Source organism: Ambystoma mexicanum, chromosome 3q, assembly GCF_040938575.1.
Source record: "Ambystoma mexicanum isolate Mex_15411 chromosome 3q, UKY_AmexF1_1, whole genome shotgun sequence".
Classification (NCBI taxonomy): domain Eukaryota; kingdom Metazoa; phylum Chordata; class Amphibia; order Caudata; family Ambystomatidae; genus Ambystoma; species Ambystoma mexicanum.
This window is the reverse complement of record NC_090926.1, coordinates 794,605,911-794,619,372: the sequence shown is the minus strand read 5'-3', so window position 1 is coordinate 794,619,372 and position 13,462 is coordinate 794,605,911. Positions and strand designations below refer to the sequence as shown.

The following is a 13,462-nucleotide window of genomic DNA, read 5'->3' as shown; positions in this document are numbered from 1 at the left end:
GTAATGTATGGAAAGCTCTCCGGCTCATCTCTGGTGAATGCAAGGAGTGTGCTCAACAGGAGAAGGGCTCATAATGCAGTTACTGGTAAGTGAGTCCGTCTTTACCGCCTCATTTGTCTTCCTCGTCACAGTCTTTACTTCTTTGGGAACAGAGCAGGCAATGCACACCCCAGGCCACCACGCCTCAAACGTACTGTCAAAAACATGGATCATTGGAATTCGCGAAATAACGTACACAAAAGAGGCCGTAGACCACGAATCAGCCCCCTTGATCATAAATACAAACTAGAATGCGGTATTGAATGGCCGGTGCTGGAGTGTACGCAGGGTCAGGCACAGTGCCACTTCGTCATAGGATTCGATTAGCTATTTATAGTAGCCCTTACGGCTCCCCTGGTGGCAAGCGGCTGCCTTCTACTGTCTGACCGCAGAGGTCTTGGGTTCACGCTTCGGTGCCCAACATATGCCATACAGTGAGCTGCTACCTGCCCACACCCCACCATCAGATACCTCCTGTATGCCAGAGGTGCCGATTCCGCACACTGAACAGGATTATAGAAACAGCTGCGATGACATAAAGCTCTTACATGCAGCTCCAAAATAAAAAGGGGTGTTCAGATTTTCTCGCTACCAACATTATTTCATAATAAAATATAATTTCAATAATTAAATAGCTCGCGAATCTTTAATGAAATTCTTTAATCTAATAGAGTCTAATTATGATTAAAGAAATGCCTTCTAGTGCAATTGTTAAACTCTTAAACATTTATATTGCATGCCTTTAATTGCCCTTTTCCTAATCTTTCTCCTGTTTGTAGGCTCATATTTCAACAGAGAGGGCCACTGCCATTTCCCCGTTTTATTGCCAGTGCGCCAGCAGGAACAAGGTGTCACCGTTTCAGAAACGCTGTAGGCGCGCCACCTGGCGGAGAGAGAAGACACTGTCTCGCAATGACACTGCCAATGGTGCCTCCTCCCCAGGGGTTCAAAGGAATGGGTCTCTGGGGCTCATGAGGCCAGCTGATCATTCCAAGAAGAACCCAGTCTCCTGTGGTGGGGAAGGGGCGCAGCAGGTCATGTGCCTATCTCCTCCACTTACTACTTCTATGCACTTACTCAATCAGAATTGTCCCTGGACCTAGTATGATAGCAACCTCGTCTTTCTCCTCCCCACCACCCCTCCAGCACTATCTGAAATGTCGTCAGGCCTAGTATGATAGTCGCTTGTTTTGTTCCTCCCCACCCTTTCTGCACCCCTCTCCCTCACCTCTTGTTTTTCTCCAGCTCTACCAGAAATGTCGTCAGGCCTAGTACGGTAGTCGCCTGTCTGTTTCCATTTCCTTCCCACTCTCCCCCTCCCTTCCTTATCTATGTCTTGGCTCTTGCACTATCTGAAATGTCGTCAGGGCGAGTACGATAGTTAATTTCACATCCTTACTGTTCATGGCCTGTAGGAATGTCATTGTATTTTCCCTTGTTCCCTCCCTTGCCTTGAAGTGCTTTGAAACACATTGTGTATAGGCGCTATATAAATAAACTATCATATCATATCACTGATTTACTGTACAACAGACAGGCTCCCATGCATCAATACCTGGGTACTATGAATCAATGAATACATGTAAAGGCTGCTTACTCTGTTGCAGCTTGTATTCATTTTATTACTGCATGGGTGGCCCGGCTAATGCACCCTCACTGAATCCTCTTCATCATTATACAAGACTTCCACCAAACATGCTCTAGTGGGAAAGCATTGCACTCTTCTATTGGTATAATCCGTCCTTCAAATGTGTTATTATTTTCCGAACTTCCCTGGATAACAAATTACTTGATCAAATTATTTAACATTCAAGCTTCAGTTTATTACAACTTAAAAGGTCCATTGTATAGCAAACAACAACTCTATGGAATGCCTTACATGATGCTTATATTTTTCCCCCCAAAAAAAGAAAACGCAACAATTGTTCATATTTTTCCACACTGTGCCAAATCAGGAGAAAATTGGAATATATTCTATTTGTGTAGTCCTTTTTTCGTTTTTGGTCATGTTATAAATGCTCTGTCAATACATCTTCAGTTGTATTCGTATCTGGAAAAACAACCAGTGTAGAACAGGGACAAGAAAAAAGGACTGAATCTAGCTTATGTGAATAGCAACTTTAACACCTGAAAACCATTGGAAGTCCATTTTATCTTGAGGCAAGCATCACAAATTAATAACTGCATTTGAAGATAAATTACATGAACATCTATTGAGAGATGGTTTTCATAAAGGACATACATGGAATATAACTCATGAGTGAAATTGATGTATGTCAGCTCCTGAGGGAGACATTTTTCAGAAACTCGTAGATCAATTGATTTATTTCACAACATCAAAGAAAATCAACAAATAAATACTCAAATGCAATATATTCGATTTTTTTTCTTTTTGGCACAAAATGTTGAAAGATATGAACGATTATTGAGTTTTTATTTTTGGAGAAATGTAAGCAACATATAAGAAAATGCATAGGCTCATTTTGTGCTACATAATGGAGTTTTAAAGTTGCAATAAATGTAAGCTTGAATGTTAAATAATTTGATCATGTAATTTATTAAGGGAAGTTTAGAAAATTATAGATTTCAAGGATGGATTATATCCGTTGAAGAGTGTAATGCTATTCCACTAGAGCCTGTTTGGTGGTAGACTTGTATTTATGAATTAATGCCAGGATAGCTGTGTATTAATCTTGCCAGGAATTTTAGGTGTACAAAAATCCCTGATAACTGGATGGCTGACTTCAAGTATAGACACTGGCATGATCCGCAGCTGGACGCCATCATGTCAAAATGAATATTTACTGCCTGACTGAACATCAACAGGGACAGCTCTGTATATTCTCAACAGCCTTTGAAGGATCGATCCCCAGGGGCTGGAGTGGTGCAACAATGTAGATGGGTTTCATGACTGCTATATAGCCAGAGCCTTCTACAATAATCTTACCCTGTAACCTTCCAATTGGTCCAATCCGATTCCTGATCGATGAGGATAAGAAAAGGTACGGGGCTACGAAAAGGGTTTCTGGGTGTGAAGAGGAAACCAAGTGTTATTGTTTGCCTCTGTCAGCTGTCATAGAAGTAGGGTGCAGGATGTCTGATTCCAAAAGAGGGTGGCCAGTAGCACTCGCTTCATGTTGGCACTCTGTTAATCAAAGGGTTGGTTGAACCCCTGCAGCAACACTGGGACCGCCTAAAGGACCACCCATTGACACCATGAGTGCAGGAACAAACAAAGGGATGGAGCATCTGATCATCCGTAATCTTACAGATCTAGCCAAACCCTGGGCCATTTTAAGCACTTTTGGGGCCCGGGCACAGACACCTGTAGGCCCCCCCCCTGCACCAAACCAAAAGGATTAAGGGATCTGAATAGCTGGTGGCACCCCCCTCCTCTTCCTGAGCACCACTCATCGCTTGATATGTCGCCTCGCAAATTGAGCATAGGTACTGTACCCCTTTCAGTCCCATTACCATCTTCATTCTTGCTGTAATCCGAACATGAGAATTACACATTGGTTAAGCGGTGACACTGTGATTCATGCCCGTTATGCCATTTCTGCCAGTTTCCTTATCAGTTCTTACAATTAACTAAAATAATCACATTTCATAGAACTGACTTGGAAAGTACACAAGTCACCTAACCCAGCATGGCCTTTTTTGAAAAACATACTTTTATAGATGCTTATTATGCAAAATGTAGATGATTCTAGCTTCATTTTCTCCATCTTCAAGTGAAGTATTTAAGTACTAGCAGTCTAAATGATGTGATCTTAAAATATTGTATCTGTTTTTCTCTGTTGTATTTTAAAGCTTTAAATATGCCAGAAACACAGGCTTGTGAAATTGTTATTTATAAATGTGCAGATAAACTTTGAATTGTACAAAAAAGCAAACCGTTTTTTGTATCAAATGAGCAGACCTTGTGCCAGACGACTGCAATATCTGGCCCGCTTTCTTCTGTGTATAACCCCTCACACTCAAATGGCCTATTTAAAAGTAAGATAAATTACTATCCTAAACTATGCCACCAGCATGCGAGAAGGCAAACCTTTTTTTCACAGAAGACGGCACAGTACTGTTAGTGATATAAGATGATTTGTCCGGATAACTGTACCATCTGCTAACAAAGTCAGGACATGAGAATGAACGCCTGGGTTTCACAGTCTTGAGTCTTGAATAATCTCTCCAGACCGACACTTCATGCTCATCATTAGGGGTGGTTGCCTAGGTTTCACAACCGCCTGTCGGAAGAAATCGATTTCTGATTTCCAGACCTTGACCATACTGATGCTTTTTGCTTTTATAGCAACTGCTATTCAGTGAAGGCACATTGCTGATATTAGCACTTGATGTCCTACAAAACAAAGTACTTATGCATTAAGGGTTATCAAGTTCGGACATGGGAACCATGGCACTCTTTCGTGACCTCTGCGACACTCTCACTCACTATTCTCCCTTCTGCCCCGACTCACTCTGCAGGGCACACTCTGGATGTTCTGATCTCCTCAGACCTCCCCTCTCTGTCCCTCTCACCACTCCTCTCTCCTGGAGTGATCACTTTCTCCTTTCCTCCCACCTCACCTTCCCTAACCGTCACGCCAAGCGACTTCCATCGCTGCCACCCACCTTCTCGGTCATCCGACCCATGAAGCGTGTGTCAGCTAAAGCTTTCGTCGCCACCCTCTCGCCCCTCCCCCCCTTTGTCTGACTCCAACCCTGACACAGCCCTCTCCACACTCCACTCTACTATATCTGATACTCTTGACTTCCTAGCCCCTGTCATGAGAAACTGCCTGAAGCCCAAAGTCAAGTACAAATCAGGGTACGACTCAGACCTCGTCATCCTTAAACGCAAGTGCACGGTGGCCGAGAGGAAATGGCGTGCTTCATGTGCATCCTCTGACAAACTGGCCTGCCGCCTGCTGCAAAGGCAATACCGGCTCTCTGTCCTAACCAAGAAGAGAGCTCTTATCCAAGCCTGTGTCTCTGCGGCTTCTAACAGCTTGGCTGAACTCTTTAAAATCTGCAAGGAACTGGCCAATCCTGCCACAGTCTCTACCTCTCCTGTCCCTTCCCAGGTACTCTGCTCGGCACTGGCTTCTCACTTCATCTCTAAAACCCAGGACATCCTGTCCACACTCTCCTCCAAACCCCTCCCTCCCCCTTCTCCCTGCTTTTCCCCTGGACCCTCTGTAGCCACCCTTCCTCCCTCCTTCTCTGCCTTTCCCCTGTTCTCTGCTGACGAGGTTTCTAGACAAGTCCGATCTATGAAAGTCTCATCGAAACCGGTTCACCCCTGTTACTCCAAAACCATCAAGGACCACCTCGACTCCCTGGCTCCTGACCTGGCTGATTTCTGTAATCACTCCTTCACCACTGGAGTCTCCTTTTCCCTCTTGAAGTACTCCCTTGTGCACCCTCTTCTTAAGAAACCCTCTGCCAACCCCTCCCGCCTCAACTATCGCCCAATCTCCATCAGTTCCTTCCTGGGCAAGCTCCTGGAGAAACTGGCCATCTCCCAGCTCAATCTCCACACTGAATCTGTTGGTTGTCTTCATGACCATCAGTCTGGCTTCAGAGCTGCCAGAAGCCTGGAAATTGCTCTCCTGAACATCCGTGAAGACCTGCTCTCCAACCTTGACTCCAACACCCCCTGTGTCCTCATCTTGCTTAATCTCTCTTCTGCCTTTGACACTGTCAACCATGTCATCCTGCTCAACCGTCTCCGTGATAACCTGGGTATCACTGGTCAGGCTCTGGCCTCGGCTGACTTCTTTCATCTCTGACCGACCATCCCAGGTCCAGCTTGGGTTCTTCCTCTCTGCTATCTTTTTCTCTACCTGTGGTGTCCCTCAGGGGTGTAATTCGCCACTCTCTGCCCCAACTTTCAGTGCTATGCGGATGACACTTGGCTCATTTTCAGGCTACCCTCGGCCTCCTCCTCTCCTGCCCTCATCTCCAACTGTCTGTCTGCTATCCAGGAGTGGTGTGCCGCCAATGACCTCTGCCTTAATGCCAGTAAGATTGAGATTCTCCTCACCTGCACACCCACTCCCTCCTTCCCTGTAGCTCTCTGGCGTGCCTCTCGTGGCCCTCTTTCTGCTCCCAACTGCAAGACTAAAAACCTCGGGGTCATCTTTGACTCCACACTCTCCTTCTCTCCTCACATCTCAGACGTCTCTAAGAAGTCACACTGCCAGCTGCACCTCCTCAGAGGTATTGTTCACTTCCTCCCCTTACCCCAGAAGCTCACTGTCTCCAGGGCACTGGTTCTCTCTAGGCTGGACTATTGCAACAGCCTCTTTCTAAATCTGCCTGCTTCTACTCTCCACCCTCTGCAACTTATCCAAAACAGGACTGCGAGACTTGTCCTTGGCCTCAAGCCCAGGGATTGTATCTCTCCAGGACTGAAATCTCTGCACTGGCTCCCAGTGGTTGCGAGGATTAAGTTCAAAACTCTCTGTATCGTCCCCAAGGCCTTCTGGGGCCTGGGCCCTCAATACCTTCAGCTCTCTCTTCCCAAATATCTTCCTTCTCGAGCTCTTCGCTCATCCGCCTCCAACTCCCTCAGGGTCAGTCACTTCTCCAAGCAACGAATTGGTGGTAGATCTCTTTCTTCGGCTGGTGTGTCCCTCTGGAACAGCCTCCCTCCTCCCCTTAAACTTGAGGGGAACCCATCTCCATTTACGGAAGCACCTCAAAACCTTTCTCTTTGCTTCTGCCTTTTCTCCTCCTCCCCTCTGCTAACCTCCTAGCTGAAACTTGAACTACACTGGCTACCTGGTCACCCTCTGATCTCGGGCCCAGGTTCCTCCCCTGCCAGCGTCTCACACCTGCACTGCCCACCTGGCAGCCCCCGCACTTGGGGACTGTTTCTGTATCCCTACAGTCCCCCTACCAGCCCCTGACACCGGATGTCTGCACTTACCCTTGCACTTGCCACTTGATGGCTGCTACTTACTTATTGTTATCTTCTTGTATTGCACTGCCCCACCAACCCCCCCTTCCCAAGCACTTGCGTGATCTAAATGACACCTGGCCTAGTAGGATCGTTATCTGTCCTCCCTTTGTTCCCCTCCCTTGCCTTGTTGCGCCTTGAAGCGATTTGAAGTACCTGTGCATAGGCGCCTTATAAATACCATATCATATCATATCAAAGGCAGAGTCGGCCTTGGTGGTATTTGGGTTTGTAATCTTGTATATGAAGACAGATCTCTGCAATGAGTGCTTAACACACTGAACTATCTTCTAAACCATGGCAGCACTCACCTTTATCAATATGCCTTTCAACTTTGGCTGTTGCACATCATTAATAGGGTCCCCACAGAAAGGTGAGAATGCTACAGGAGGTGTGCTATATTGAACATACAAACTATATACACCACACTGATCACAGAATGAATTATAGGATGAATGAATCAGAGCAGAATGTGCTTTTCAACAACAGACAGGTAATGGGCTTACAGCCTCAGCAGCATTCCATATATTATCCTAACATGTACCATTTATGTTTGTCAACAATGAAAACTAAGTTCTAAAGATCATGCAGCCTAGTCGGGTCCCCCTCCAAGATGGGGGCCCTGGGCAATGCCCCGTTTGAAAGACGCCTTTGCCGCCTAGCCCACAGATGTCCTGAGTCGATGCATCTGTGCAGAAAGGAAAGGTATGAGAATCTGTAAACCTTCTTCTAGGTAGACTGCCTGTGATTCCATCCAACATTCTTCTCTCCAAACTGAGGGGATGCAGCAGCCAATGAGGGCAATCCTCACCTTCTCGAACACTGAGACCTGAGCACTGGAAATGAATGGAATATCGGGCCTGTGGTTGAGGTGGTGAAGCACCAATGCTCTCGTGTGACACTTGTCTCATTGCACAACTGCAGCAGTGGCAAGCAGATCTCCCAGCAGGCTCAACCTTCCTGCAGCAGAACTGTCTTGCAGGTTGGCCCTCTGGGATGAACAAGTGTCTACCCCTGTCAGAATCGAAGAACGCTCAATCTAACCCCTGGGAGCAAAGAAGGTGGTGAGATTTATCCTAGTTAATCAGGAATCCAGGACCCTGCAACAGGACACATGCCACCCAGATACCCTGTGCTATCGGTTGGCAAGTCTGAAATTGAATCCCCACATTACGTTATCTAAATATTTATGACCAAGTAATCCCACATCCTGAATCATGGTCAACAAATGGACCAGTATTTTGCTAAAAACATTGTAGTCAGTATGAGTGGACCTGGAAATTGATTTCCCCTCCTACCGTGAACCTTAGGAATTTCCAATGTGATGAATGAAGGAAATCTGGAGCTCTGCCTCTACTGGATCTTTAGACCCATAATGGCACCTGGGACTAGCATGTGCAGCTTCTCTGCATGCCGTCTATGTGGACAATGTGGCATTCTGGGGATTTTGTGTACCACTTAAAACTGAGGGCTGGTCAAGGTCTTCTGGCTGCATCTGGGCCAGAGACCAGACTAAATGACCAGCACATAGTCCTCTTCTTGAGCTGTGAGACAGTGCTATCTCAGTTACTCAGCCCCTTTAAAGCATCCAATCAAGAAGTCATTTTTTTCTGGCACCCGGTAATGGACAATTACTAGGGTATTACACCCCTGGCGGACCCGGTAATTGCCGATTCCCTGGCGCTGGAAAATATTACTCCCCATTCCCATTTGAGAACCATTGGACTCCAATGGAATGGGGAGGACAGATGCACCGGCACCATTCAGAATGGTGCCGGTGCTGCTGTCAAGGTCTGCAGGCGGGCGCTGTTCCACCCACCAGGTCAGATCTCGCAGGCACCCATCTGCAGAACTCAGAGTATGCCGGCCCAGAACGAATGGTACCGAAAAGCTTACCGGTACTGTAGTTTCCGAACCGGCATACCCGTAATGAGGCCTATTATCTTGAGATTTTCTGGAGGTAACTAAAGAAACTCTATTGTACAGGCTGATTATAATATCGTAATCCCCCAACAATCCAAAATATAGTAAGTGGAAGCCCCTGAAAAACACCAAGGTAAGACCCCCTACCTGAAGGCTACTCTTCCTCTACCAGTGGGTGTTCTGGTGTTAAGCATGTGTGACTTCCTTCAAAGAAGGCTTGAACTGCCCCCTCAGTGGAGGCTTATTCCATACAGAGAAGACATGTTTAATATTGGGGTGCTACAGAGGAAGGTCAACATTGAGTCTTGAAGCAGTGAGGCTAGTTCACAGTTTACCAAATCATTAATCTCTGACCCCCAGGGTCTTTGACTCAGAAACCGGAGCTGAAGGAAAGCGCTATCCTCTGGTAGAGACAGGCAACTGCAAAAGCGCCCCTGAACCCAGAGCAGGACCCTCAAGACCAGTACCTTTTAACATTACATTTTCTGGGTTGATTTCTCCATAGTGTCAGCATTTCTGGGAAACGTCCAATAAGACCGAATAATAAAGACCAAATGGGAGATTTGGCAGAATTTCGGCCGTTTGAAAATATCGAACAGCCGAAAGGTTCCACCAAATCCCTCATTCGGTGGTGGAAATGTTGAGGGGGGGGGGGAATAATCTTCTGTCTTTTCTCCCTGGAACATTTTCGTAATGGGCTTTCAACCCCGATCCCATTTCTGAGCATTCGGACCCGGCATGGATCCTCTGAGAGGGAATTATAGTGTTTAAGAAGAAACCGTGACATCTGCTTTTCTACACTATGTTCTAATAACCCAATGAACAGATCAAATATTTACATAAATGTATACATATATCTTTATATTTACAAACTGAGTGCGGACGTGTGAATACTGGGAAACAAAATGTACCTTCGGAAGGACACACAAGATTTAAAAAGTGAGGATGAATTGGGGGGGGGGGCGAGCGGGTGGACTTGTGCAATTTGGTACATTAAAGGGGAAGCGGTTAGGCGGACACAAGCGTTTAAAAGGGGATGTATAGGTTAAAAAAATCGATAAATGAATGTCGAGGGAAACCGCATGAAGAGGTTTGTTTAAAAGGGAAATACGACCGAGGGACGAGAACGTGGCGAGGATGGAAAGCATTGTCTGTTGTTCTCTGCCGGCTGCCCTCGCAGTGATTTAACTGTGCCCTGTACCAGAGGTCATTGGCCGCATTCAGATTGGGTTATAATGCAAACAATATATGTCACTGGGGTTTATACTGCACACAGGTGCTCTGAAATATAGGGGGTGGGAAGGGTAGTGGGGAGAGGGAGAAAATGCAAGCTAGCTTTGCCTCTGAGTGCAGGCGGGCCAGTTCTAGTTGGAGTTATTTCCCTGACATTGGTGGGGCTAGCTGGGTCCTTCGCTTCACTGAGGACCGCCTCTGTGCTGTTCTTGGGGGGTGGTGGGGCAGGGGAGGACTACCTGGGAGAGGGCATGTAGGCCTGTGCATGGCACTGCAGGAAATATATAAGCGAGTCCGTCAGTGGCTACCAGAGCAGTGGTGGAAGGGACCTTTTCTCCCAGATGCAAAGACCGCCATATTGCAAGCATGCCCTGCCTGACACCTAATGCTTGTCCCTCTTTTGGTGACAGGGAGCTGAAACAGCGAGCTGGGAGACACCCCAATCAACCCGCCTTCCAGATCCATGAGTACATTGAGGCGCAGAAGAAGAAGAACAGCTGCTGCGCCTTCGTCTGAGCGAGAGCGAGGAGCGGACGAGGCGTGCCCGGGTACTCAACATGTGCCTCCACCTTACAGGAGATTAGAGCATGAGCCAGGAGAGGGTTGAGGACCCTTCGCAAGAGGAGAGACTGAAGTGTGGATGGGGGCAGGCATGCCTCATGAGTCTGTGGCAGGTCTAGTCGCTTCACCCAGTGCACGCATAGGGGGCGGGATAAGGGTCTTAAACTGGTGAGGTACAGTGGAAGGTCCATCACCTGAAGAGCGTGTTAATGACTTTCAACTGAGAGGGACAGGCAGGCGACAGGCCTTCCTCCTGGGAGAGCAGAGATGGCATGCGATCTTCACAGGGAAGCGGAAGGCAATGAGTGGTTGATAACGAATAAGATTGGTTCTGTTTTATTCGGTAAGTCAGACTATTGTGGGGGCCTGTTTACTTACCTGCTACACCCTCAGTCCCTTTCTGCGGTCATTTCCTACAGAACCCATACTATGCTTCCAGCACCCACTTCTGATCAGGTTTACTTCTCGGTGGCCCTCCACCCTGCATCCTGGGCGTTGTAATGGAGACTCCAAGCTTGGGATCGTACTGTTTGTTTTGCCATCTGTAAATGCTTTGAAGTTGGACTTTACTGTCTGTATTTGGTCTCGGAGCTCTCTCGCTTCTAAAGATTCAGCTATGAACCTGCCACTTCCCTTGCTGTGGATCAGAGCATGCAACAGTACTCTATACGTGGGACTTGGAGCCTTCACCTATACAAATGATTCACAATTTACATCCTCCTCCTATACAGAGAAACAAGGATCAGAGCCTCCTGCCACCCCTTATGGACAAAACTCTGAGCTTGCACCAGTGTCTCACAGGCAAGGCTCACAGTCTTACCCTTTCCCCATAGGTGGGGCACAGAGCCTGCACCGTTCCAGTTCTGGACCCTTTACACTGGTCCTTGATCCTGCATCCATTCCCTAAAGAGAGGGCACAGAGTGTGGGCCCTTCGCCCTACTGATTAGAACTTGGCCTTGTTCCCTTCAACTCTATATAGGGATTTGAGCCTACACCTGTCCCCTAAAGACAGAACTTAGAACTGTGATTTATGTTGTGTTGGTGGGGGGCTGGATCCTGCACCAATGAAATATACACATATATGGTCAAAAGAAAAGAACGACCTAGGCCTTGAGCGGGACCTAAATTATCAATCGGGACCTAGAGCGTTTCTTTCCTACTGGCTGATGTTCAGTCCCTTAACACTTCTCCTGTACCTAAAGCCCCTACAGCTGGGGCTCAGGGCCTGGTCTATTTCCTTGTTGGGCGAGACTCTGTTTGCGCCGGACCTCATGGATTGGTCCCACAGCTTGTGTCGTTCTCCAGTGGCTTGAGGCACTGAGCCTGGCTTCTAGGATCTCTTGAGTGCAGGCCTGTCACGTGGCCCAGCTCCTCCGGCTCGGTCGTTATTTCACTCCAGTCCTCAGAACATGGTTTATTCCACTGGCATCTGCTCTGAACTCCTGGTCCTGCTCATAAGGGACACCTTCTCATCCCGGGCAGAGAGAGGGCGCATCTCTTCCAGAGAAACTCCTCGACCCACCCTCCGCGTCTATTCCCGGGACTGCGCCATGGGAGGGCAGGGAGAGGATGTACAGGCTTGCTCATGCATTCTGTGGACGAAGGAACACAGGATGCAAATGCCCAGGGTGCAGGGCACACATGCCCCCGAGTGGGGACGAATTGCAATCTGACACGTACACAAATGTTCAGTAGCTAATAAAATCCATTTATTTTTGTTGTAGCTTCATCTCTTCAGTGGAAAGCACAGTCGGCTATTTCCTTTTTTCATTATGAAGTTATTTTGCATTTTTCAGATTGACTTAGTTGCCTGTGAATAAAAGATGTGTTCTTTTTTTTATTTTGGCCACACCTACTGTGTTTACAAATGACCTCCTGTGGGGTCACTCGGTTGTCTGTTGCATTTTCCTGATTGACGTGTCTGCCTTTCTGAAATGGACAACCTCAAGAGAGGTTCTGTATGTTATGTAGATCTGGAAGGTGTGGGCGGTCACAAGGACCCTTGACGCCTGAGCAACGAACCTTTATCAATAGCCTGCTCTTGGATTGACACAGCCTTACTTTATGGGATCAGAACCCTAACAGTGACAACCACTAACCATATCAACATAGTAAGTACTATTTGTAGAAAATATACAGCTTGTTTATAAAATAAATAACTGCAGGGCACATGGGTACGTAAATGAAATACTGGACTAACAGAAATCACACACATGCATCAGGTCAGTCACTAAAGACCTTGTGGCTGAATGTCTGACAACCCTGGTCCAGAGCACATGCTGTCTTGGAGAAATCGGTAGAGCGGGGACCCCCGCAGTCCAGCTGTAGTCCCTTTTCTTTCAATGTCTGCACAAACAGTGCCATCGCTCAACTCACCTCCCTCGGAGCACACTCGGGCCCAGGTAAGTCTGCACACAACCCAACTCCAGTCTTTTCCCAAACGTTAAGACCAAGAGGGAAGGGAAGAGGATTTGGGGTGGAGGTGGGGACTTCATTGGGTCGAGAGAGTGCCCCAAGTGTAGGGCAGTGGCCAGGTATCTAGTGCAATCTTTTCGAGGAGTGGGTTGAGTGTGCCAGCCACTCTTTCACCAGCCCTGTGGTCTTAGGTTCGGCAATTGTAATCCCAAGGGTGCATCCACGGTACCATGTGGTTTCATCAACCACAGTTACCCCGTGGACTTGTACCTCGACTCTTGTTGGTCGTACGGTTTTCTTTGTCTATTATTGAGGGTTTCCCATGGCCC

At 47.3% G+C, this 13,462-nt stretch overlaps 1 protein-coding gene across 6 annotated transcripts in view; it reads left to right on the top strand.

Annotated features, from left to right (window-relative positions):
* Positions 1 to 12,441, top strand: part of RAB37 (RAB37, member RAS oncogene family) — a 545,872-nt gene extending 533,431 nt beyond the window's left edge. For 3 of the 6 annotated variants that reach the window (XM_069654871.1, XM_069654868.1, XM_069654870.1), the window contains one exon: positions 10,567 to 12,441. In XM_069654871.1, the coding sequence (XP_069510972.1) occupies positions 10,567 to 10,672 (106 nt within the window). In that variant the 3' untranslated portion in view covers positions 10,673 to 12,441. Of the gene's footprint in view, positions 1 to 818; positions 1,570 to 10,566 lie in introns of those variants that run through there. The other 3 variants (XM_069654869.1, XM_069654865.1, XM_069654867.1) reach the window with 1 other exon arrangement.
* The last annotated feature ends 1,021 nt before the right edge of the window (positions 12,442 to 13,462 follow it).